The sequence below is a fragment of the Natrix helvetica genome, assembly GCF_964273705.1.
Source record: "Natrix helvetica genome assembly, chromosome: 8".
Lineage (NCBI taxonomy): Eukaryota > Metazoa > Chordata > Lepidosauria > Squamata > Natricidae > Natrix > Natrix helvetica.
This window is the reverse complement of record NC_138559.1, coordinates 2090592-2117525: the sequence shown is the minus strand read 5'-3', so window position 1 is coordinate 2117525 and position 26934 is coordinate 2090592. Positions and strand designations below refer to the sequence as shown.

The window sequence follows — 26934 nt, the reverse complement described above, 5'->3', positions numbered from 1 at the left end:
TATGTATATATATATTCTTTCTAATCCTTTATTCTTTTCTCACCACTTTTCTTTTCCTTTATCTTTCCTTTAAGTGGTTTTATTCTGTAAAAATGTGTTCAATAAAAATTCGTTAAAAAGAAGAAAGACTGGGAAAGGACAGGTAGATTAACTGGTTGGCTGTTGTTGTTAGTTGTGAAGTTGTGTCCGACCCATCGCAACCCCGTGGACAACATTCCTCCAGGCCTTCCTGTCCTCTACCATTCTCTGGAGTGCATTTAAGCTCATTTCTTCTGCTTCAGTGACTCCATCCAGCCACCTCCTTCTCTGTCGTCCCCTTCTTCTTTTGCCCTCCATCTTTCCCAGCATTGAGCTCTTCTCCAGGGAGTCCTTCTTCCTTCTCATTAGGTGGCCAAAGTATTTGAGTTTCCTCTTTAGGATCTGGCCTTCTAAAGAGCAGTCAGGGTTGATCTCCTCTAGGACAGACCAGCTGGATCTAGAAAACTCAAGCATGGTTACAGCGGAGGGCAAGGAAAGTACTAGAACATTGGTGGGGCAAGCTGGCACACAGGCCAGGCAGAGGAGAATGGAAGAGACACATCATCCTTGGCCTATTCAGCTCAAAAGATCCAGCCCAGTTTTGTCTCCGCTGAAGTCCACAATAGTCAAGAGGTAGGTTTTGTTCTGACTGACCCATAACTCCAGCCAGAACAGTTCAGCCAAACATCTGAGCCACCATGTGCTCATTTCCCGTACAACATGGAAATGTCCATGTTGTACACCTCACCAATGGAAAAGCTTCCACGGGGACCATTTCAGATTATATGTTAGGCACCGCAAGCTTAAAAACATCTCCCTGCTTGATCGGATCTGTCAGTTGATCCCCTTGCCAATCCCAAAGCAGGCATCAAGCATCAAATAGCAATAAAAGCAGAGTAATCAATAGCCTAATTCAAAATATATTGGCACCACTGGAAGGCTGGGAACTAACTTTGCAGAGAGCCTGGCAAAAGGAATTACTTAAAAATATTTGTAACAAAGAATGCAGGATCACAGAAAAGCTTTTAATTTATGGCAGCTGAGAAAAGCAGACTGTCCCATCCTCTTCATTGCATGATTTGGATTTCCAAAAACAAATTTCAGGCACCAACAACTTGGGACGCTCAATATACCTTCATGCAAGATAATTCAACTCTGATAAGTTCATCTGGACTTGCAGTTGAAGACGGAACAGCCTCTGGTGAAAGGGGCCTGAAATAATTCTAAAACAATGATTTCAAAAAAGATCTGCAGTGATTTTTGAATGTCCATGTCACCGGCAGCATCTCAGTGGTCCATGCGCTTACTCCATGTCAATTTATTTTGAATCAGAAAATGAGTGTCAGGCCTGCAGCCAACTTTTCTTTTGGATCTTTGGCCAGCCACACTTTCTGTTATTCTACTATGCAGAATAATTCTACTACTATATTGTAGAAAAAGGGGAAAGGGGATTGTACGGTGTTAGATGCGATGTAGCCGTAACAACATTCTTTCTAGAAAGCCAAGGTCATCCTTTGTCTCTGTACCTCTGCACCTGACCGGAACTGGATGGGTGGAAGCTGCCAGCATGGCAGTGGGAGATTGGACCATGGGATGGACTTGTGGGTGTGGGGGCAAGATCTTGAACTTTCATCTGGGTGGGGGAAACCGGGAAGCTTTCAGATTCAGGTTTTCCCAGATGTGCCAACGTGGCTCTCTTGATAAATTGGAACTTTGAGCAATACTTTGCCTCCGACTCTGATTTACTTTTGGATGCTATTTGGAACCCTGACAATGAGTTTGATCTTGGCACTGGAATAATATGTGAATCTTCGAAGGAAATCAACATTTAATTCTGCTTTGACTCCAGCCCAGTATTAAAAAATAATAAAAATATATATATTTAAAAAGTCGATTCTTCCAGCCACCCACTCCCGGAGGCTCACCTGTTTATTGCATGGATGGGTGGTGGAGGAGCACAAGATAATCTTGCACAGGCGTAATAATCACCAATGGATTCAATAATGCTAGCAACCACAGCGCTGAGCATCCCAATCACACCGGCAGCAGAAATGGTCGGTAATCCCCACTGGACTGTAAATGCAAAGAGATTCCATTTTATACTGATGTAGGGTTGATCCAATGATGAGCTTCCAGGCTAACCAACTGTGGTCTAATTAACTGACATCCAGATGTTTTCCCAGCATCTGTGGCTGGCATTTTCAGAGGGAAAGCAATCTGCTCGGTGGCTCACAGGCAACTGAGCAATAGGGCTCCTGTGTGTGTAACAGAACTGGGTTTTGTTAATCTGCACTCTCTCGTCTTGTCAAATACTTGGAGCTTTTTATCAAGCTCAATAGCTTCTCTGTGTACCTGGGTGTGATGATTTGTCATGATTGCTAGCATTTGTAGGTCTTTAAATTTAAAATTGTGCCTGTGATGTAAAAGCCACTTGGGTTCAGCTATTGCTGATATTTCAAGATGTCTCAGTCGGTAACATCTTTTATGTTCTTCTAGCTGAGCATCAAATACTCTGTTTTAGAGTCCCAATATATACCTGTCCACAACTACAAAGGACGTGATAAAATGATGATGAAAGTGGACTTCTGCAAATTGTAGATGATCAAATCATTTCTTGGATTTTTCTTGTTAGTTTAGGAAGCGAGTCTGAAGTGAGCCTTTACTTCATCAAAAACCACAGTAAGGAGGTTCAAATCAAACAGACTAATCAAAATGCAGCTCTTTTCAAACCAATTACAAATTAACCTGGAGAAATCAGAAAGCCAATCAGAAGTTGGCTTTTCAGAATTCCACCGTCAGGGTCTAATGAGAAAGAGTGCTATTGCCCAGCAGATAGTGTTGCTTCTGCGGAAGGCGTGCTGGTGAATCATCAGGATTGCCCACAATTACAACAGAACCCATTAAGCTGGAAATTCATCATCACTGCATACAGGCTGCCTCCTGCACTTTCAAGATGTTAAATACTTCTCCACATGACTGGACAGGTAATTTCTGTAACCTAGAGGCCAGGTAGGAACAATTATTCCAAATATTGGGAATCCAAAGCAATGATTCCTCCTAGCTCTGTGATGGCGAACCAATGGCACGTGTGCCAGGCGGGGCACACAAAGCCCTCTCTGTGGGCATGCACACCATTGCCAGCTGCTCTTTCGGTTTCCGGCACGTCGGCCAGCTTCACGTGTACCGAAGCGCTGGCAACCCAAAGACCAGCTGGCCAGTGCGAATGTGTGCGCCGGGCAGCTGGGTTTTGGGTTTCTGGCGCTCCGGCATGCACGAAGATCAGCTGACTGGCGTGCGTACATGCGCTAGAAACCCAAAAGAGCAGCTGACCAGCGTGCACATGTGCACCGACCAGCTGTTATTTGGGTTTCCGGTGTGTGCACATGTTTCGTTTTGGGCACTCGGAGCTGAAAAGGTTTACCATCACTGTCCTAGATAGTTAATCTCCACCATAAATTGGTGCCTTCTGATTAGAAAGACTTTTCATGAACAAATGTGTGCATGTCTATCATGTACGGGCGCAAATCATGTATACAGTAATACGAATATGGGTTAAAATGCTGAACTTGCATCAAGGAGACCTTGATTCAAATCTTCACTCAGACAGGAATTCAGTCGGAGAAAAGTGTGGATGAAAACGAAACAAATCTATATTCAAAAGTATTTAAGCATGCTCTCCTTCCCTCATGAATGGAACTGGGTATGTCAGAGCAGTTTCTTTGGAAAGCCTCAGAATGTGCAATTATACTAATACTTGACAAATCAAAATTAAATTTACTACCAGACCAGAGTCGGTCCATCCAAATTGGCATCTTCAGGTTCAGACAGGCAAAGAGACTGAAGCGACTGTACCCAAAAATGCAAAATACCCAGGGAGATTCCTCCTGCTGAATGTTTGCTCGATTCACTTACAGGGATAGGGGATCTTGAACCAGGGAGCTACCAGGAGAACTCCCTGCCTGGCGTCCGTGCGAGCGTAGAATCCGTACTTAGTGTTATCGGGCGGAAAGACGTCTGTCACAGTAAAGATGAAACATAGCAGCCAAGAAACCAGGATGGCTAGAATGATCTGTAAGAGGGACAGGAAGGCATTTAAAATAAGGTAGAGCAAGCAATGAGAGCCAGTTTGGGCTAGTGGCGAAGACGCCAGGAGACGGGAGTTCTAGTCCCGCCCTGCGTATGAAAGTCAGTTGGGTGACTGTGGACCAGATCCTCTCTCTCAGCCCCACACACCTCACAGGGCTGTTGTTATGGGGGAAATAGGAGGAGGAAGGTGTGCTGAATATGTTCGCTGCCTTGAGTTATTTGTAAAAGTAATAAAGGTGGGATACAAATAAATAAACAAAATAAAAATGAGGACATGCATTGGGAGCAAAGATTGTTGTGTTTAACACAGCACAATTACTTTCAGATTAAAAGAAAAACTTTTGTCGTTTTGTTAAGTGTTCCACTTTAAACGGGGTCTCCCCATACAATTTCCCAAACTGGGACAATTTCCAAGGAAGTACTACCCGTATTTTTCGGACTATAAAGCACACTGTAGTATAAGACACACAAAGATTTTGAAGAGGTGAATTAAAATTAAAAAGCTTTTGCACTCTGCAGGCCTTTTTCTTTGTGAGTTTGAGAGGCCTGCAAAGTGCTCCTGGGGGCAAAAATGAGCAAAAAGCAGCCCATTTTCATGAAAACGGGCCCATTCTATGTGGTTTTAAATTACAGGTAGATATTTATTCAACAGATTTGTGGTGATATTTATCTTTATCTTCCATCCTATTTTCTAGTTTACCAATATTTATTTTTTTAGTTAGCATGAGGCTTACCATGTCAATCTTTTAGGGAAGACTAAACAGGTTGCGTTCTTTCTCAAAGCTTACCTTAGATTTGTTTATATAATTGGGATGAAATTACAGCCTCTTCTACATTTGAAAACAATAACAGAGCTTCTATACTGATAATAATCAATATAAAGTTTACTTACCGGAAACATTTTAAAAAGCTGCAAGCGATAGGCAGTCCATCCTTTTTTGGACTTGTAAATGGGTAACGGTAATTTGACATTTCGGGCATACTGAGAAAACAACAGCACTAAGAAAATAGTCCTGAAAAGATGAAAAAGAATCACTCTTACTCCATCAGCATTCACAGAGATTTAACAGATTTTTTAAAAAATCAGTGAAATAAATCCCCCCCCCCCCGTCAATAGGACTGCAAAGAACATATTTTTTCCCAGATTAATTAAAGGCTTGGGGCAAAGGATAGGAGGGCTGGGTCCCTAATTCATCTGCTGTGTTTGTCATGTGTTTTAATCTGATTTGTTACTTGCTTTGACTCTTGCAAAGGTTCAATAAATCAAGTGAATTCAATATGTTGGCCGTCTGGACAACCTCTGCAGCCAGTGCAGAGAGAAAGTATTTCATCTGCCATCCACCATCATTTACTGTCATGCATTTTAATTGTAACGGTTAACCAATGACTAATTTTGATTCATCCAAACGCTTTTGCACCACCAACCTTTGACTTCCCCAAATCCAGGTTGGTTTTTGTTTATTGAAAGGACTTCATAAGGTGCGTTTAGCTAAAAGGAATCATTCAAGTAAAAATAGCGACATTGGAGACGCATGGTTCCACGACAGGGACCCTGGTGGCAAAGAAGGCTGCCTCCAGAAACGGTGGATGCGACATCACTGAGATTTCTAGAAGAGAAAGGACAGCCATTTCTCTGACAGGCCACGGGGTCCCCTGCTTGAGTGGAGGTGTGTGGGGAGGGCAGGGGGAGGGGGGGAGTTGGACTAAAGAACGCCAAGGTTCCTTTCAACTCTATTGTTCTATATCTAAGCATTTTCCACTGATGCAAAAGGGATTGAAGCCCCACAGACGATCACCAGGTTAGGTTCTGTTATTACACAGCCTCACGCATGACTGGGGGCACAAGCAACATACATGCGATTCTCAGGAGAAGCTGCACAAAGTGTATATTGTTGAAGCAGCGCCAAGCCGTACTGCGCACCAAGTGACATTTGGAATGCACGGCTCCTTTGTATTCCATAAGGAGGAGAGCACAAATATGATTAAAGGTGACCTTTATGTAAGTTATCCTAAGATAACCTTAGCAGCCCAGGCTCTCCTCTCTTGACTTTAAACGCTGCCTTTTGATGGCCCCTCTGGAGGCCGCTCACCTATGCGCCATTTTTTCTTTTGCTGCCTTTCAGTTTGCATCATTATCTCCTCTGTTACTGTTGTGCAATTTTTCTCCCACCCCCAAAGCAATTTAAAAACAGAGTATTGGCCTCATACCAAGGATGACCTATCTACGAGAGTCTCTTTTTGGAGACTGCCTCAGCGGGTAAAAAGCCGCCCTCCATATTGATGGACAATGACATTCTTTGAGAAAATTGCCTGCCTCAGAGTTTCGTTTGCTATGGGTATTTTACTTGGCAAAACCAAGTAAACCGCTTCTTCTAAACTTCACGCTCCAACCGGAGCTGCTATCCGGGGTCCTGAGCCCTGACCGGTTATCCGGTCAGCAGAAAGACTCAGGGAAGATCGACAGTGACACCACCTGTACAATATTGACAGCCGGCCGACCGAGAATACTTACAGCGTGGCTATGCCCCAGTGTTTGCCTGCTCTCTCGCCTGCAGCCTGGAACCCGGAGAGCCCAATGAGAGCTACGGTGGGTGTGATAGTCAGAGGTCCAATGTATCGCAAGAGTGCTCCGGGCAGCCCCAGGAACCCAATGACCACTTCTATCAAAGAAGACATGATAATAGCACCTTGGATCTGAACACAGAGATAAGAGAGAAGCCTTCATTAGATTCCTCCCCTTCTTCCCGTTTTTAACGAAAGAGGTGGTTTAATGTTTCTGCAGAGAGTTTTGGAATGGGTCATGAACCGCAAGTCAAAATGAAATCAAATGACTAGGCAGAACTGGGTAACGGCAGGTGTTATGCATTGGAGTGCTTAAGCAGCAAGCTTCCCAGTCTAAAGACCCTCAGAGGTGCATGCTCTGCTATCATCAGAAGATGACTCAACCGAAGGATGACTAACCTCATCCGCCTCTTACTGCTTAAGCACAAAGCTTAGGTTGTAACACACAACGGGGGTCATTAGACCAAGTCTGGCAGTTGTGTCAATAGCCACATCACACGGTCATTACAGGAAGACCTGGATTCCAAGCTAACCTTTCAAGTTCTCAGGGTTGGTGATGCCACGAAGGTGATGCTCTTAGCTCCTAGGGGGTAGAGGGTATGATGCATTTGGTCACCCGTGCTCTTTAGAAGCTGGCATAGAGCAGCGCAGTGGTCTCAGGAGACTGCCAGCCCCCCCTTGGCCGCAGGCCTCTTGGCAGGATGGAGCTATGGTTTGAAGATGGGGAAGAGAGAGGGGACGTTTTAAATTAAGGAACAACTGGCAGCCCACAGCAATGGGATGGGTGAAAAGTTCCATGTCACAGGGGTGCACCAGATCTATATTTGATTATCGTTCATTGTTTTAGGTTCTTAAGGACCAAGAACGCCTAAAATATTGGGGGAAGAGAAGTAGAGCAGCAAGACTGACAAATCATCTATAGAAAGCAAGGCAGTGCTTCTCACTCCGAGTGGCAAAAATGCAGCAAGGCAGTGCAGATTATTCTCCCTATAATAATAAGCCTTTGACTGCACAGCTACATAAATGACCCAGCAGCCTCTTATCAGTTACTTCATCATTATTACTGATGAGAAGCACTTGCATGCCATGAAACAGAGACTAATCATCCCTCCTTAGCATGACAGCATATCCTTAGCAACCACGGCCTGGATCTCTCATGCAGTTGGGGACTTGGCGATCACAAAGAGAAGGACGGGAAAGGTTAAGCTCCATACACAAAGGAATTATAGGGGATCACAGAGAGAGTCAGCCATCTGGAGAGTCAGCCAACAGAGGGCCCAGTGTGGAGTAGATGATGCAAGTTTACCTCTCGTATTCTGGGGTACCAGATGTGTTCTGTGCTCAGCAGCTCCGAGGTTCCGTTTGCAGCCATTACAGCTTGGAAGGTTAAAAAGAAACACCTCTCGTTATGACAAAATAAACATCTTTCATATACATTAAAAACTTCGCTTCTTCTCCTACTTGGCCCCCTACTGCCCCAGATCATATATACAAAGTACGCTTTATATATATAGAATAATCCATTCTGCTGGTCAGTTTAACTGCCTCCCCACAGCCACTGAAAAACCCCACAGAATTGAAACGATGCCTTCGTGAGACGGTAGTAATTGAAGCTGTACAATGTACTGATCAAATGTACTTTTTAATAATAGTCTTAGGAACATATAAATTGTCCTGCTTATTCTCAGGTAGAACACAAAAAAAAAACCCCATCTCTTCTCTGGCTTTTTAAAGTAATAACTGCGCATAGAGATAATTAGCTTCTTGTTCCCACCTTACAGTCACAAATAATAAACCCAAACTAACCACATTGTACCCTGTATAATATTTTATGATCTGTCTTATATAAGATTGAATTGCCCTTATTTTTTGTGTGAACTGCAAAACATTCCTCCCTGGTCTTGTTCAATCTTGTTTAATCCCCTTCCCTACTGAGTTTTGACTGAAAGGTTAGTTGGCCGAATTCTAATAAACAACAGGGAAATACCGTATTTTTTGGAGTATAAGAAGCACCGGTTTTTTTTAAAAAAAATTTTTTAAACTTTCAAAACAAACACAACACAAAGAATCTTCCTTCTTTACATACTGTAGAAAGTGTATCAGTTGGTTATAAAAAGGCTTTCGTGCATCTCTTCCACAGACAACAAACATAATTCATATTAACTCAAGTATTTTAACTCAGATATTTATACATGTTACGATCATCATACCTCCATTTTCATCTGACTATAATTGTTTAAACATCCTTCATCATAAAATATACCAAGATTTAATACATAACCACATACTGGCATTTCATTTACTATTTCTAAAATCCTCCAATTAACACTGAATCCTTATATCCTATTCTAGCTAAATATCCATAATATTTAATAACAAAGTTTTCTAATCCTCCTTTCCAAATCACTGTTTACAATTTACATCCAATTTCCTTATGTTGTACCCATACCTGTATATACGTTATCATTATCCCTCCTTTATTTAACTATCTTGCATCATAACATTTCCCCCCTAATAATCAAGACTTAACTGTATCCAACAATTCTTCTTTATTAACCTTTATATATAATCCAAAAGGATTTCTAATCTTCCTTTCATGGGTACCATTCAATATTCATATCCAATTATTACTTATCATAACGCTACACATTGTATACATTATTATCGTTATCAATTATTTATTTAACTGTATCTATTGTCACTAAATTTCACTAAGTTTAACTAGTTTTAAATTATACTCTTCCATCTATCAACCTGTATCTTTCCAGTAGCAAAACAGTCTCATATCTTCTGCCATTTGTGGTGTCAGTCCTCTAATCATCTCCTTAATCAACTTTGTATGGACTCCTCTTAGCAACTCTTTGCTTATAGAATCTCTCAGGTAATTTCAATGCCCTTCTTCTGTTTCCTTAATCAGCTTATCTTTGATTGTCAGTAGTGTTATCAATGATATTGCTAATAAGATTTCTCTCTTTTAATCCATAAATTCTTGTTTTCCCTTCTTCTGTATCTTGCCATCTGGGGTAGATTTCCCCTCCCTTTAATTTCTCTTTCAGTATTCCACTCTTTCCCTTTTCAGAGACAAACCAATCGCCATAAATATCAGCAATTTTAATTTCTTTATATTCATTTTCCTCTTTGATTTTTAGGATTTTAACTCTCACTTTTTCCATTTGATTAGTATCTTCAACTTCTTCATCATATTTTGCTGTTAGTTGCACTAAAACTTCCAACTTCTTCTCTCGAACTTCCTTTCATGTGTATCTGAAAATTTCTGTATTTCTGAGAGTATCTTTTGCAGACTTAAAACTTCTTTCTGCTGTTGAAATTGTGCCATTATCTCCAACTAACAAACACTGCTGCTCTAGCTTGGAAGGTTTTAACAAGATTAAGCATAGATTCACAATAAAGTTTTATTTTCACTTTTCTCTCGTTAAAGATATACTTCAAAAGGACATCTGTATGCTTTTCTTCTTATCACTCTCTATAAACAAGCAGTGAGACCTTGGAGTGCCAAGCCAGGATAATCAGTGAGAAAAATAAGAGTGTTTCGTTTCCAATACACAAACCTCCAGCCTCCGAGTAGCAGTGTTATTGTTGCAATTTTCTTTGTTTCTTTTGTATCTTTTTTGTATTTCAAGTTTTAAAAAAAGTCCGATTCTTGAATGAGTTAGAAGAACACCCACAGTAATGAAAGAGGAGAATTTTAGTCCATAGGTTACAAAGAATAATAAAAGGGAAAAAAATAAAAGAAAACTTAATCCATTCGTTTTAAAAGGCTTGCATAAATTCCATCCATGAAGATAGCATTTAAAAAGTAAGATAACCCACTGTCCAAAACCATTCCAAACTTAATTCCTCCACTTATTTCTTCTGTTCCCCAATTTAAATTAATTTTAAGTTTTTTATAGGCAGTCTCTTTTAAAACGGTAAAAATTCCTCACCAGCTGGAAACACTTTCTCTTTCCGTATCTGTCCATTTTGGAGCCACCCCGACTTCATCAGCCTAATGGCTGGACTTTTTGTCGCCGGCTTGAAGAACTTCTCTTGGATTGATCAGGGACTTTGCAATGTCCCTGAGATCAGCAAGACATATTCCTCCTGTTCACCGTCTGTGCAGGATGGTTTAGGTCCGTTTGGACCACCCAGCGGCAAACGTATCGACGGCGATCTCAGAGCATTGAGAGTGCACGTCATCTCGTTGTAACATTGGCTCCTCCTCTTCCAAGAAGCACCAAGTTTTTGAAGAGGTAAATTAAAAAAAAACAAGTTTTGCACTCTGCAGGCCTCCCAAACCCTCTGCATGCCTCATTTTTGTGAAAAATGGGGCATGCAGAGAGCAAAGTGCCTGCAAAGTGCTCCCGGGGGCTGGGGAGGGGGGGAGGGCAAAAACAAGCAAAAAATGGCCCATTTTTTTGCAAAAAACCCAGGGCATGCATAGGCTTTGTGAGGCTTGTAGAGTGCTCCGGGGGGGGGGGGGGGAAGCAAAAAACAGCCCGTTTTTCGCTCATTTTTGCCCTCCCCAGCCCCTAGCAGCACTCTACAAGCCTCCCAAACCCTCTGCACATCCATTTTTGTGAAGGCGTGGGGTTTTGGGAAGCCAAAAATGCTATATTCAGTATATAAGATGCACCCAGGTTTTCACCCTCTTTTTTGGGGGGGAAAAAGATGCATCTTATAGTCCGAAAAATACGGTATATTTTTCCGGGGAGGGAGGGCAGATGGGACAAAGGAGCAAATCCAAAATGACGCGCCCCCCCCCTGCTCACCCAAGTTTTCATAGAAAGACAGAGAGATGAGTTTGAGAAATCTATCTCTTTAGCCAGAGGAGACCTCTGCATTCCATGAGTTAGGAAGACCAAGGATGAAATTTTGAGTTTAGGCTTAGTTAGCTCTAAGTGCCAGACTCCTTCCCTATCCTAATGTTTCTTTCCACCAATTGAGTTTGTCTGCTTGGCTGCCTTCTTCTCAATGGATAGCTTTCTTCTAATCCACCACTACAGGTTTACTCCTGGTAAGCAAAAAGGATTCTAGATTTACAGCAGCATTTACAGCATCCATGCATTGTGCCGCTGCTACAGTCAGTTGTTATCCCAGAATGGGCAACCCCCAGTGGGCACCAAGTGGCAGAGTTTCAGTTGGATGATACGGAGGATAATTTCACAGCACAGAAGTGATTCAGGCGTGTTATGTCACAAAAATGTCGCTTCTTAATTTGTCTGGCTAGACTGTAATAATAACAGCTCCTGCCTGACGCCTCCTGTTTACAGAGGACAGCTTCTAAGGCAGAACAAGAGGTCTCTTTATAAACAAAATGTTCTCTACTTACTCAACTAGCTCCCACAAAGTTTCTAGCTTTTGCTGAGGGCAAAGAGCAGCGGCATCATCCTGATTTATTAAAAACGGGGGGTCACATTATTTAACCTTCTGCCATGCCCTAAATTTTTACAGGGCGGGGAGAAAATCCAGAAAGCTTTACCAATGCCGTTATAAGAAAGACACATTTTAAGCACTTGGGCTACTCATCATACTAAGCACTATTTAGTAAAGAAGTTGCAACCGGTTGCATTTATTATTTAACTGTCATGTACTGATAGTTGGGGTTGCAAATACACCAAATGCCAAAACGAAGTGGACTACATTACGGCTTAACACAATATGTGACCATGTGCTTAATTTTTGATTTTAACTCTGAAAGTCTCTTTTCCCAGAATTTTGGAAAGCCATGCATGTTCACAGCTCCTCATTAGGAAAAGACTTTGGGGCACTGCCAAAATACTAGTCCCTATCTCGAGTAAAATATGATTGTGCCTATGCATGCTATTGCCTGTTGGCAGCCGAACAAGATAATTCAGCTGTGGAAATTATTAACCCATGACCCTCTTATTTAATATTTCAAACCACTCATGATATTCTAGATGCAAAAGGAGATTTCTCTGGGAAATGTCTAGGTTTTTTTTGGGGGGGGGGATCAAATCCCTGTTCTGCTACTTTTATTGAATCTTTCCATCTTTGGAAAACAAAAATCAGAATTTAATGTAAGTTTAATGGCTAACACATTTATTTAAAGGGACTTTTTTTTGCTCATAATGTTAAAATAAGGAGTCCGAGGTTAGACTTTATAGCAGGACAGCCATGTTAATCCCCCCCCCCAAAAAAAACAAATCAGGAATCTTTTCTAACTACGTAAGCCTAAATCTTTAACTTACACATGGCTGCTGCAAATTGATGTGCCCAGCTGATACATTTGTCACCCAAAGGGTGGAGATGGGAACTAGAGGGTCAGTTATACTAAATTTAATCCTAATAAGGATGGAATGGCTGAGGGAGTGGAAACTGTAGACATTTTGGAAGAGTGTGACCATGTTATAATCTGCCATGGGTAACTGAACAAAGTCAAACTAGTGTTTTAGACTTTAAGAGAGCCAAATTTGACAAATTAAGAGAGAGATTAGGAAGGATTTTCTTTCATTACGTAAGGAATAAGAAAAGAAGTCAAGGAAATGAACGGTCCTCTAATTGGAGAAGATGGCAAGAACAAAATGGGCAGAAGGGAGAAAGTGGAAGTGCTCAATTCCTTCTTTACATCTGTCTTCACGCAAAAGAAAAAAAATAGTCCAAAAAATAGTCTTAAGTAGCAATTGTAGGAGACAGAACAGGGAGGTAAGAAATTGGTAAAAGGATCCTATCCACTTTGGACAAGTTCAAATTGTCAGGACCAGATGGTTTAATTTTCTGATTCCCAGAAATATCAAAGAAGATTGTCAGAAAAAAAGTGCAACGGTGACTAGGGGAGACATGATGGAAGTCTTCCAATATCTCAGGGGCGGCCCCAAAAAGAGGGAGTCAAGCTATTCTCCAAAGCACCTGAAGGCAGGACAAGAAGCAACGGGTGGAAACTAATCAAGGAGAGAAGCAACTTAGAACTGAGGAGAAATTTCCTGACAGTGAGAACAATTAATCAGTGGAACAGAAGTTGCCTCCAGAAGTTGTGAATGCCCCAACACTGGAAGTCTTTAAGAAGATGTTGGATAGCCATTTGCCTGAAGTGTTGTAGGGTTTCCTGCCTAGGCAGGGGGTTGGACTAGAAGACCCCCAAGGTCCCTTCCAACTCTGTTACTCTATTCTATTCTATATCCCAGAGTACCAAAGGAGCTGGCAGATGTTATCTCAGAAACACTGAACTCCTGGAGCACGGGAGAACTGCCAGAGGATCAAAAAAGAACTTGGGCTAGAAGACTTCCAAGGTCTCTTCCAGCTCTATGATTATATGAGTCAAATGGACAACAATCACGGAGTTTTCAGAAACCAATTACTTGGGGAATACAAGAAAAAGGGTTAATGACGTTACCGTTGCACATTTTTTCTCACAATCTTCTTTGATATTTCTGGGAACCAGAAAGTTAATTTGATTCCAAAGATGCTGTACTTCAAAGCAAAGTACCCTCCAGCGTGATGTTTTAAGTCACTGGGATTGATCAACCTGACATCTAATTAACAGATTACTTTTTCTTCATGCGTGCCAATTACTTTTTGGAACACCTTATTGCTATGTTATAAGTGCTTATCACCCTCTGAAGTGCTTTTTCTCATATATTCTGCACTTAGGTTGGGGAAACTGCCCAGCTAAACTGCCCTTATATCATCAAAATCATCCACCAAATTCCAATTACCTAAATGTGGGCAAGACTTACCTGGCAAAAATAAAAGACTAAATTTGCAAAATTCTATATAAACAAGATTGGAAGCAAAATATATGGTCTATTTTCAATTCTGGGAACTAATTCTGTTTTCTGACTACATTTGCATATAATGAAGCTCCTGTTTAATGCAGCCTTTTCCTTGCTGGATTAGGGGCGCTAGTCCAGCATAGACTATGGGGGAATATTGACTCAGCTGAGCTGAAGGGTCTTCCCTCAGGACCCTTCCTTCGGGTATGTCTGTCAACAGTTAGACTGAATCTTGCCTATGATAGTTAACCTAGACAAGCTAGTTCTAATTATGATTAAAAGCAAACCATCTTAAATAATTGTTTATAAAGTTTGTTTCACTAATCCTTGTCTAAAACGCTTGGTGCAATTTATTTACAGCTCACCCAGTGGGTGAAGCAATAATGAAAACTAATATTTTTTTTCTCCTAGTTTATAAAGAGTGGACTGTAGATATCCTATTTTATGGAACACAATTTAGTTTTCCTGAATCCTTGACAGTCAGTTCAGCTAAACTCAGGAGGTTCTGAGGGCTCCAAAATAAAAAAACAAAACCCCCAACCCTCTGGGAACACATCCTGTTCCTGCTCTTCCTCCTTGGTTATTTATTGCCTCTGAATTTGAAGGTGTTGCAAAACCATCTAGCAGCCTCAATAAGTAAATTGGCCTATGAGGTTCCCCCCTCCCCCCAACTTTCAGAAGCTCCTCCCAAGAACAATTTCAATGAAATTCTCGTGGGAAGGATGTGGGAAGCTTCCGCTGCCTGTCCCTTGAGAAACCTCAAGAAGCATCAAGAAGCCATTTTTGTTCTTCCATCGTGGATCTTCTAGATCAGCTGCGGGATTAGTAAACCGTTCTGGGGGTTCTGTAAAGGCAAGTCCCCCTCATGACTGTTATAAATCACAGTCAGCCTTTAAAAATAAATAAATAAGGGAGTGTCCCTCCGTTTTGGCTCTTGCTCTGAATGGCCAAAGGTCCAGAGGGAAAGGATGGCTGCTCACCTGTGTTGTTACACTTCCATTTGTCCAGGGAGAGGATGGCGCGAGCGGGAGCCAAGAATGCGAAAGCACTGGCCTGAAACAAGGGTAACCTGAAAGAGTCAAAAACCTACATTTTACAACACTGACTGACACAAAAAGAATCACCTTTTCGGTGTTCCCTTACTAGTTATCTTCCCAAACGTATTTTTCGGAGTATAAGATGCACATTTCTCCACCCCCAAAGAGAGGGTGAAAATCTGGGTGTGTCTTATACACTGAATACAGAATTTCTGGCCTCCCAAAAACCCCTTTGCAAAAATGGACATGCAGAGGGTTTGGGAGGCTTGCAAAGTGCGCCTGAAGGCTGGGGAGGGCAAAAACGAGCAAAAAACACCCCCCCCCGGCAAGCTCCAAGGAGCGCTCTACAAGCCTCCCAAAGCCTCTGCATGCCGGTGTTTTTTTGGTTTGGTTGCAAAAATGGAGGTGTGCAGAGTGCAAACACTTTTTTAAAAAATTTACCTCTTCAAAATCATGGTGCGTCTTATAGTCTGAAAAATATGGTATCTAAATTTATTGGAGTGCCCATAAATACAAATACCAAGCAACATAAGCAGCTAAATATTAAAGGGTTACTCTATAGGTGACCAAAGCAAAAAAAATAAAAAAATTAAAATAAAGAGAAGAAGTAGCAGAGCTGACATCAAGCAGTGTGTGGACTCATTTGATGGTTTCTGAAGTCATAAACACCTTTAGGACAACCAATCTCATCAATGGAAGAGAAATATTCTAGAAAACTCCCTCTTTATCTAAACCAGGGGTCTCCAAACTGGGCAGCCCTTAGACTTGTGGACTTCAACTCTCAGGATTTCCCAGCCAGCATTGTGGGCTGAACAATTCTGGGAGTTGGGCCCAGTTTGGAGAGCGGATTTAAATAATAAAGGTGAATGGGATAGAGAGTAAATAGCCTTTTACTATAAATCACCCCAAGGCAAAAGCTATTTCTTTGTTTTAATCTAGGGAATCATAAATGCCTTGGTCCTGGACAGTTTTGAGCTTATCTTTTTTTCTGTATTCTCACAGTCTTAAAATGGCAAGAACCCCCCCCCCCCCCGCTTATTCCACAAGAATCCACAGAAACTGCCCCAACAGTGCAGAAGGTTTACTCCTCTCGTCTGCTTTCTTCGTTTGTTCTAGTATGGCAGATTAAAGTCAAGGTTTATTAGTCAATAAATCATACAATCAGCAGAAATCAAAGGTCACGTTGGCTCCCTTTGGGGAAAAAACTGGCAGCTCCTACAGCTTAAGATCCTTGGCACTGGAATGCCAAGGATACATCACCACGTCTGGAAGCAAAATTCTGTCTAGCATCAATATTATAATCAGGTTTTGTCCAGCTGCAGTGAAAATGAAGCTACAACTGACACCCATTTCTCTGTTTTGGAGTTCGAATGTATGTTATTCACTGTACTATTTGTTTATTTGCTTATTTTGGATGCAGCTGATCTTCCTTCATAATCACAATTGTTTTTGGGAGGGGCAAAATCATCTCACTTGACAAACAAGATGGGTGAGAGACATACATGTTTGCCTTTCACATGAAAAACCTTTGCAAATGCTCATAATAGTAAAAAAAAGTTTTGAAAGAAGGAGTGCATCTGGGGTGATCAAATAACTAAATAACCATTGTGTAATCACAGGATCATTACAAAGAAAGCAAGCTCCACTTTTTACAAGCAGGGTCCCTCTTGCAGAATCCCTCCCTAAATGGTCGATTTCAACCTCTTTCAAACTTGGAAACTTTAGGTTGTGTAGATTCAACCCCGAGACTTCTTCAGACAGCATCCTGTTGACATTTTGAAAATATTTGCAAAGGATTTGGAAAACCAGGCTGTTCTTCCTTAAAGGGTAAATTCCCAAAACTGTTCCAGAATGTATTTTGTGGCAAACCAAACAGAATCCGCTTAAGCCAGGGGTGTCCAAACTTGGGAACTTTAAGGCTTGTGCACTTCAACTCCCAGAATTCCCCAGCCAGCTGGCTTAAGAGACCAGTGCAAGAAGCAGCCACCTGATTTTGGTTCCTACGTGCAACAGGTGTCCTCTTGTGTACATTTCTGGTAATAAGGAGTAGAGGCTTTGGTGACCCTTGGCACCCCTGTCCTTTTGAGGAGACTCCTAGCAATCAGTAACTATGCTTAACTGGTCATGATTTAGGGCAGGGGTCTCCAACCTTGGCAACTTTAAGCCCGGTGGACGTTGAAGTCCTCCAGGCTTAAAGTTGCCAAAGTTGGAGACTCCTGATTTAGAGGCTGAGGAGCAAAAAGGAGACTTTTATTTCTGGCATCCATTTTCATGAAGACTTTCCATAGAGCACTGGGATTTATAGACTGCTTCACAGGGCTTCACAACCCCCCTCTAAGCGGTCTGCAGTCAGCATACGGCCCCCAACAATCTGGGTCCTCACTGGGTCCATTCAAATGAATCTTTATTTTTCTTGATTTTGTACCCATGGCATCGGTTGATCGAAAGGAGCAACTCAGAAACAAAAAACACTCAATTCATTTCATCCTCTTTTTCAGGCTGCCTGTTCTAATTCAGAAAACTTAGAAAGACACTGCATGAATCCTGGAGGTTTTCTTCGGGCTGGTATCCTTCAATAATCTTCACTGGTTTATTTAAACTGGCCTGCCTTTTTCATCCTACCGAGTTACCATTCCCCACCCGATATTCCCTTTCGTAGGTAAATATACTCAATATTTTTTGAAAGAAAAGCCTCCGAAATGAAATCATACTTGGAGGGCTTAAACCTAAAGCAAAAGATGATGGTGTTAATTCTTATGTTATTTTTCCATGTTATTTTTTAATATCCTGCCTAGAACAAACATAATGTAGATGTAGGTACTCAATATTCTTTGGCCTTCGTGCGAAGGTGAAAAGTGTACATTGTTTTTTTCTACAGTAACAGAAGACTGCAACTGGATGGAAAATTCTTTGCTCTTAATACTAATAGAAATCAAAAACCTATTTTGCTTTGATCGTTAATTTCTAATACCATACGTGATAGAGAAATGAGAAAAGTTAAATATATGTTTTAAAAAGAAACAAAACCATAATTCTCCCACTAAAAGAACATTTACACGCTGTGGGTAGCTCTGCCAGTTCCCACTTTTGAGCACAAATCAACTCCAGCAACCAGGCAGAGAAATGTTGGTTCGGTAGGAAATGGGGTATCAATTGACGCTATTCTTTGGGGGCTGCATATGGGAAGCAAAAGTGCTGGCAGAGGGAAGTCTCTCTGATTGGCATGGCACTTTTTTCATACAGAATAACAAGAGTTGGAAGGGATCTTTGAGGTCTTCTAGTCCAACCTCCACGCTCAAGTAGGAAACCCTATACATTCCAGACGAGTGCTTGTCCAGTCTCTTCTGGAAAGCCTCCAGTGAGGGAGCACCTACAACTTCTGGAGACAAGCAGTCCCACTGGTTAATTCTTCTCACTGTCAGGAAGTTTCTCCTTAATTCCAGGTTGCTTCTCTCCTTGATTAGTTTCCATCCGTTGTTTCTTGTCCTGCCTCCTGGTGCTTTGGGAAAAAAAGTTGTGGCAGCCCCTCAAATACTGGAAGACTGCTGTCATGTCACCCCTGGTCTTTCTTTTCTCCAGACTAGGCCCAGTTCCTGCAGCCATTATTCATATGATTAAGCCTCCCGCCCCCTAATCATTCTTCTTGCTCTTCTCTTCACTCTTCCCAGAGTCTCAACATTTTTTTTTAATATTGTGATGACCAAAACTGGATGCAGGGTTCCAAGTGTGGTCTTACTAAGATTTTATAAAGACCTTGATGCTGTCCCTCTGTTAATGCAAACTAGGATTTCGTTGGCTTTCAGAAGATGTTCAATCCTGACAAGGTCACCTTATGTTATCCAAAACGAGACGTAAATTATACCAAGTGAGTTTAACTAGTACATGATTGCTCCTTCTAACCACTGCAGGACGCAGCTTCTAGAGCCGTGATGGCGAACCTATGGCACGCGTGCCACAAGTGGCACGTGGAGCCATTTGTCAGGGCACGCGAGGTGCTGCCCTGTCAGCTGGCCAGCGCGCATGCGCGCGCTGGCCAGCTGAGTTCATCTTTTTAAAAGCTATTTTTCGCCTTCCCCAGGCTCCAGAGGCTTTATAGGAGCCTAGGGAGGGCGAAAAGAGCCTCCCCCCCCCCCCCGGAGGCTTCAGGGAACGTCCCGAGGCTTCCCTGAAGCCTTCAGAACACTTAAAACCAACCTCCGAGCAACCCAGAAGTGACTTCCGGGTTGCTTGGATGGTCGTTTTAAGCTCTCTGAAGGCTTCAGGGAAGCCTCGGGACGGTCCCTGAACAGGCACGAGACGTGCGTCTCCATCGCCCGGGCCCAGATCGCCTCCACTGCGCGGCGCCTCAGGCTCGGCGTCCTTGCACCCGGCCTTCACATCGCCGCCGCCGCCACCGCCGCTAGGACGGGCTCGGCCGAAGGGAAGTCCGTCAGGCTTCAGCCGCGCCGCCCTAGCCTCCTCCTCCTCTAGCCGCGCCATCGCAAGGATTAAGGCGAAAGGGGGGGGACGGGGAAAGCAAAGGGGGCTTTGTTGTCCTCCTTCCCCTCCTCCTTTCCCCCACCGGCTCGAACGCGGCGCCGGGGCCCGGCAGGCAGCGAACGAGTCGGAGCCTGCCGACTGGAGGAAGAGGGTGGGTCCTGTGAATGGCGGCAGCAGCGGCGACAATAGTCGTAACTTGCCGGCGGGCCGCCCCGGCTGGGAGACAAAGGAGGGGAAAGGCGGCAGGCAGCCGAGTTGCGACTATTGTCGCCGCTGCTGCCGCTGTTCACAGGACCCGCCTCTCACCCTCTTCCTCCAGTCGGCAGGCTCCGACTCGTTCGCTGCCTGCCGGGCCCCGGCGCCGCGTTCGAGCCGGTGGGGGAAAGGAGGAGGAGAAGGAGGACGACAAAGCCCCCTTCGCTTTCCCCGTCCCCCCCCCCCTTTCACCTTAATCCTTGCAATGTAGTAAGGGAAGCCTCCGGACGTTCCGTGAAGCCTCCGGGGGGGCGGGGGAGGCTCTTTTCGCCCTCCCCAGGCTCCTATAAAGCCTCTGGAGCCTGGGGAAGGTGAAAAAATCATGCAAAGCCCCCTTCGCTTTCCCCGCCCCCGCCCCCTTTCGTCTTAATCCTTGCAATGGCGCGGCTAGAGGAGGAGGAGGAGGAGGCGAGGGCGGCGCGGCTGAAGCCTGACGGACTTCCCTTCGGCCGAGCCCGTCCTAGTGGCGGTGGCGGCGGCAGCGATGTGAAGGCCGGGCGCAAGGATGCCGAGCCTGAGGCGCCGCGCGGTGGAGGCGATCCGGGCCCGGGCGATGGAGACGCACGTCTCGTGCCTGTTCAGGGACCGTCCGGAGGCTTCCCTGAAGCCTTCAGAGCGCTTAAAACGACCATCCGAGCAACCCGGAAGTCCGGGTTGCTCGGAGGTTGGTTTTAAGTGTTCCGAAGGCTTCAGGGAAGCCTCCGGATGTTCCCTGAAGCCTCCGGGGGGGGGGGGCGGGGAGGTTTTAAGTGTTCCGAAGGCTTCAGGGAAGCCTCCAGACGTTCCCTGAAGCCTCCGGGGGGGGGAGGTTTTAAGTGTTCCGAAGGCTTCAGGGAAGCCTCCAGATGTTCCCTGAAGCCTCCGGGGGGGGGGGCGGGGGGGAGGTTTTAAATGTTCCGAAGGCTTCAGGGAAGCCTCCAGATGTTCCCTGAAGCCTCCGGGGGGGGGGGCGGGGAGGTTTTAAGTGTTCCGAAGGCTTCAGGGAAGCCTCCGGACGTTCCCTGAAGCCTCCGGGGGGGCGGGGGAGGCTCTTTTCGCCCTCCCCAGGCTCCTATAAAGCCTCTGGAGCCTGGGGAAGGCGAAAAAATCATGCAAAAATGGGCGCGTTGTGCGCGCATGCGCACTGGGGGCGCGTTGCATTATGGGTGCGGCACGCCCGCACACGACCACCCCCGCGCTCCCCCCACTTGTGGCACGCGAGCCAAAAAAGGTTCGGCATCGCTGTTCTAGAGAATTGGGGCACAAGGTTTGATGCCAATGAAGCTTCATTACCTTTCACCCCACAAGTTGTTGCCAGCCTCAGATAATATACAGGTAACCCTTGACCCACAACCATAATTGAGCCAGTAACTTTGCTTGTAAGCCATGACGGTCTTTAAGTGGATCATCACGTGACCACACCCAATTTTCCATCCCCCCCTTTTTTTACAGCTGTTGTTAAGCCTGTAAGAGTGATGTATCCTATTATCTGTGCTGAAAGAATGCTTGGCTCTCCCTCTGATCCTGACAGGGAAAGGAATGGTGCCTGGAGCATCAAAGTGTCCTCCGTCCTTCTAACCTCTGCCGGAAGGACTTCAGGCTCCAGGAATAAGAAAAGTATCTGGCTGAGAACTTTGGGAGCAGCTATTAATTAGAGGGGACAATTTAGGCACTACCGCAACACCCTCGGTATGGTGTAACATTTTTCATTGTATTATCAGACTCAAATATGGCAAATGCTTTTAATGTAGCATATTACCTGCCTGTTTCCTGAACTGTTTAATGATTATTAATTTATCATGCTTTGAATGAACGCTACTTGGCAAGTGAAAATTTTGAAATATAAATTAGATAACTTTTTTTTATATGTGTTTACATAAGCTAAATACTTCCATCACCGTTCTGAAGGAGCTTTTGGAACATTCATTCCTCACAGGTAGTCCCAATCTGCCAGACAACATGGGCTTCAACTCCTATCACCTACCTTTGCCAGCATGTTATTATGCATTTTCTATTTATTTTTATATTCATCCTTTCTATAGGAAGGAAGTTTAAAGGAAGCCTACAGCCCTTATTTCAATGCCCATAACCACCCTAGGAATGGAGCCTAATCCAAAGCCAAGCTTTGAGTCTGGCAGGTGACCTAAAGCTGGTTCTCCCCAGGTGAAGCATTCTGCCTTGAATCAAGACATAGTGCTGTCCATCAGCATTACTGCCTGGACTTCATGGGAAAAGTTATAAGCAGTTAACACATCACCAAAGAATAACTCACCTGCACCCAAATGTTGTTTGCAACAAAGTTGTGATTCCAACACAGAAAAATATGGTCCCAATCAACTGGCTGGTGGCCCACTGATCAAATCCAACACACATGGCATCTGCTAGCAAGAAGGGCACTGCTATGGTGCCACTGAAACAGGTCAGGTAATGCTGCAAAGAGTTACAAAGGGTTATTTGTAATCAAGTATGCGTGTGTGTGTGTGCATACCTGTGCAAACTGCTTTCCCTATGTTTGCAATACCATTATGATTAAACCAGGACAATTAATAATTCTGCATGAATAGGTTTATCCATTAGGAGGTGACCATTATCTTAATAAAGAAGCTAACTTTGACAATCTCAGTGAAGGATTAGGAAATGGCCATCCAAAATAAAAAGTAGTATTATGCCCTCAAGAGTCCTAATACTAACTAAATTGGGGAGGGTCCAGCAGATGTTAGGAAGAAACCACAACTCAGTTACGGATTCAGCTCTTTGTGCTGAAGAATCTCATACCTATTAAAATGGTCTTAGACAGCAGAATTCGAACAAACTCCTTAGCAGTCAAAAGTAACCAATTTAGATTGGATGGATCAAAAGTGTTGCCTTCATATGAAGCAGTCTCCAATCTGCATATGGATACCGCACGAAACATGAAAAGCCCCAATTTTATTCTCTTGAATTTGTATCACCAGACGGACTTATTCTCACATTCAGCACATTTTCTTAGTATGGCAAACCAAAATCTTTAATCAAAGGCAAACCTCTAGTTTGTGCTAAATCACCACCTCTGTGGGCTCCATTGCCACTGCCAAGCCAGGCCACCAACCGCTGGACAGCTGATCAGCAATGTTCCCTCTAAGGTGCGCGGCTCCACGGTCGCGCACATGGCAAGAAAACACCACGCAGCAGTTTTCAACTGCCGCACAGTGATTTCTACTGCCACAGCCTCCGGAAGCTGGGGAGGTCCTTTGCGGGCGGCTAGAACTGGCCGCCCGCAAAGGACCCTCCCGGACTTGTTTTGATGAGCATGGGGAGACTGACGGTAGTTGTGAAGCCCCAAAGCCCCCCACCACCACCAGAATAACTGCTGCCACCTCCTCCTCCTCTAAGAGCACTGCTGGATTTGCCGCCCGGTGCTGCGGCTGAGGTGAAGCCGCCAAAGCTCCAGCTGGCATCCTCGCGCATGGCAGCGGCGCCTCCCCCTCCGCTCGGAGCACCTGAGCTGAGCCCCGCGTCACCCCTGCCCCTTCCTCCTCCGCTGTGCTTTTGAGGAGCCATGAGGCTGCGGGAGCCAGTAGGAAGGTGACGGAGGGGGTGGGAGCAGGGGAAAAAAAGACCTCATGGCTCCTTAAAAGCATGGCGGAGGAGGAGGGGGCAGGGGTAACGCAGGGCTCAGCTCAGGTGCTCCGAGCAGAGGGAGAGGCGCCGCTGCAACGGGTGGGGGCGCCAGCGGGAGCTTTGCCGGCTTTACCTCAGCCGCAGTGCCGGGCAGCAAATGTGATGGTGCTGTTGGAGGAGTTGGAGGTGGCAGCAGTTATTCTGGTGGCGGCGGGGGCTCGTCGGCATCTTCAGCGGCAGCCCTGCCCACGATGAAGAAACCAAAGATGGAGCAGATCCATGCAGATAACGTCGCTGCAACTTGACTGGAGGAGGAATTCTGGGAGTTGAAGTCCACAAGTCTTAAAGCTGTCAGGTTTGAAGACCCCTGGGTTTTTTTTCTAAAGGGTTAGGGGTGCAAGGGTCTTGTAACGTGACAGCTTTAAGACTTGCATGCTTCAAATGCCAGAGTTTCTGAACCAACATTTTGGTTGCTAAGCAGGAGCGTTGTTAAGTGATACTGATATTATATAACACTTTTAATTAAGCGGGTACCTTGAAGAAACATAACTTTGAGTTTCAAATAACACTGATTTCGTTGTTGTCTTAGGTTACATCTGTGAAAAAAATTCAGGTACTCAGGCATGAAAATGTGCTGCTCAAACACTATACTTTTCTGCTCACATTGAAAAAAAATTAGAGGGAACATTGCTGATCAGTGCACTGGACATCTTGGCTCAGCTCTGCACTCAATTGGCTTACAAAATTACAGAAAATTTAACATCGGCCAATGTAGGCTGGTATAAAACAGCTCCAGCATATCATTGCACAACCTCCCACTAACTTCCAGAGTATAAGATCTATAGGAAGCTGAGCTGTAGAAGCCCACTAAAGATGGAAAGATATGCTAGAGGACGATTGATTTAAGGTGCTCGCATATCCCCCCCCCCTTCATTCTATTCAAGAACCGAGCAGGAGAATATTCTTAAAGTCTCCCTTCCATCCTGTTGCTCTTCAGGGCATTCAGACGCATATCCTCCCTGTTAGAAGAGAATCATCCTGACTGCACAACTGGGTACCCTGGCCAAGTTCCCAAGTACAAAATATGTAGGGGGCACATTTTACATTCCTAAATAATCTTGGAATTCAGGCCCTCTTGGAAATGGTGTTTTTTTTTAAAAAAAAATAACCTGGTGTGCCTACATACAGTGATGCAGAAATTACCTGTTCAAGAAGAAACACACCTTGTTCCGATAGACCCCACACACTTCTGTTCACAGCAACGGAGACGGAAACCAGGAATAAATTATCCGTAGTTTCTGGCTGCCTGCATTACCCTAATAAACACGAGTCCTGGGAAAGGGTCATTCCCTGTGTTAGGTCTCTTCTAAGTAATTCTAAAAATACTTCAAAATTATATTCTGACTTGCTTAATTGCTCGCTAGCATTTCAATGGAAAAAAAACATATTGGAACAAATTGTACCTGTAACCCCAAGAATATGCAGAGATACCAGGGTGGGACATCCTCAATGGTGTAGATCATGTCCGTTCTTTGTGCGTCTGAGCTTCCACTGCTGTCGAGGGTTTCTGCCAAAGAGCTCTGTCAACCATCAAATCAGCCACCATTCAATACCACAGTCTATTAATAGTTACCGGGATTCGTCTGAGCAGGTCTGTGGCCTGCTGCAAAGCACTACCAGTTCACAGAGCAAAAAACAACAACCCCCCAAACCCCAAATCGTTTACTTTTCTAGTAATCAGCTAAACTACATGAACGCCCTCCTCTATTTCATGTAACCAACCTCTGCATATAAGCAAAGCATTATTCTGTTCCTGTGATATAATAACCACATATTCTGTGCCAAAAATACCGTGGTGCCCAACTGTTTACACAAAGAAATATAGATGGTAGATTAGAGGTTAAGCGATATTTTCTGGGGGGAAAAGAAAGATTACACTTGCATAAGAGATCCAGGCTCCCTCATTTATGAGAGCACTTTACTGTTTTCTAATGAGCTTCCATTTATTGCAATATCTCTATATCTATCTATCTATCATCTATCTATCTATCTATCTATCTATCTATCTATCTATCTATCTATCTATCTTTATCTATATTTCTCTCTCTCTCTCTCTCTCATCTCTCTATCTATTATATATACTTGTGGACTTCAACTCCCAGAATTCTCCAGCCAGCAGAACTCTGCTGGCTGGAGAATTCTGGGAGTTGAAGTCCACAAGTCTTAAAGTTGTCAAGTTTGGGGACCTCTGCTTTAGATTGAAAGTGAGAGTTTCCAAAAACTACATAAGGTCAAATTAAATATATGAGAAACAAGGTTGAAGGTAACAAAGCAGTGAATATGTAAGGTCAAGCAAGGGAGACACACAATTCTCTGTCCAAAAGTGGAGAATAGCTTATGCTTTAATAATGAAGTTGTGAATCTCTGATGAAAGCAATTCATTACTTATCTAATGCAATATGCTTCCGAAGAGGAAACGAAGATGGATAGAAAAAGAAGAGCAAAGAAAAGAGTGTGACGCTCACAGTGAAAAAGTGTAAGCTCTGTTTTGCAAGTCGAGGTTTAAAGACCAAAATAAATGTTCATTGCAAATCTCAAAAGGTTGTAGACTTTATATAGGCTTTTCATATAAAATCGCTTTAATTTTATTATTATTATTATTATTATTATTATTATTATTATTATTATTATTATTATTATTATTATTATTATTTAAGGGCTATGAAAATAGAAACACCACTTAATACCTTTTATTGGCAGTAGCCCCTTTTGGGGGGGGGGGAGATCTATTTAGTTTAGCAGTTTCCGATTTTGCTGAAACTTACCATATTTTTCGGAGTATAAGACGCACCAAGGTTTTGAAGAGGCAAGTTAAAATAAAAAGTAGGTAGGTAGGTAGAGGGAGGGGGGGAGAGAGAGAAATACAGTAGATAGGGAGAGAGAGAGAGTAGGTAGGTAGGTAGGTAGGTAGGTAGGTAGGTAGATGAGGGGAGAGAGAGAGAGAGAGAGAGAGAGAGAGAGAGAGAGAGAGAGAGAGAGAAATACAGTAGGTAGATAGGGAAAGAGAGAGGGGGTGTAGGCAGGTAGGTAGAGGGATAGAAAGAGAGAAATAGAAAGAGAGAGAGAGAAATACAGTAGGTAGGTAGGGAGAGAGAGAGAGAGAGTAGGTAGGTAGGTAGAAGTTTCCA

General features: G+C 43.7%; 2 protein-coding genes across 2 annotated transcripts in view; one reads left to right on the top strand and one right to left on the bottom strand.

The window, feature by feature from the left end:
• Nucleotides 1-26934, top strand: part of LOC309396157 (surfactant protein C-like) — a 353221-nt gene that overhangs the window by 93165 nt on the left and 233122 nt on the right. The window lies entirely within an intron of this gene.
• The window catches only part of SLC23A2 (solute carrier family 23 member 2), a 79296-nt gene that overhangs the window by 9202 nt on the left and 43160 nt on the right, over nt 1-26934 (bottom strand). Inside the window, exons 4-11 of the mRNA XM_081960985.1 lie at nt 25210-25326; nt 22419-22576; nt 15377-15465; nt 7973-8043; nt 6617-6798; nt 4997-5117; nt 3931-4087; nt 1944-2091 (exon numbers count right to left, since the gene is read on the bottom strand). Of these exons, the coding sequence (XP_081817111.1) occupies nt 1944-2091; nt 3931-4087; nt 4997-5117; nt 6617-6798; nt 7973-8043; nt 15377-15465; nt 22419-22576; nt 25210-25326 (1043 nt within the window). The remainder of the gene's footprint in view (nt 1-1943; nt 2092-3930; nt 4088-4996; nt 5118-6616; nt 6799-7972; nt 8044-15376; nt 15466-22418; nt 22577-25209; nt 25327-26934) is intronic.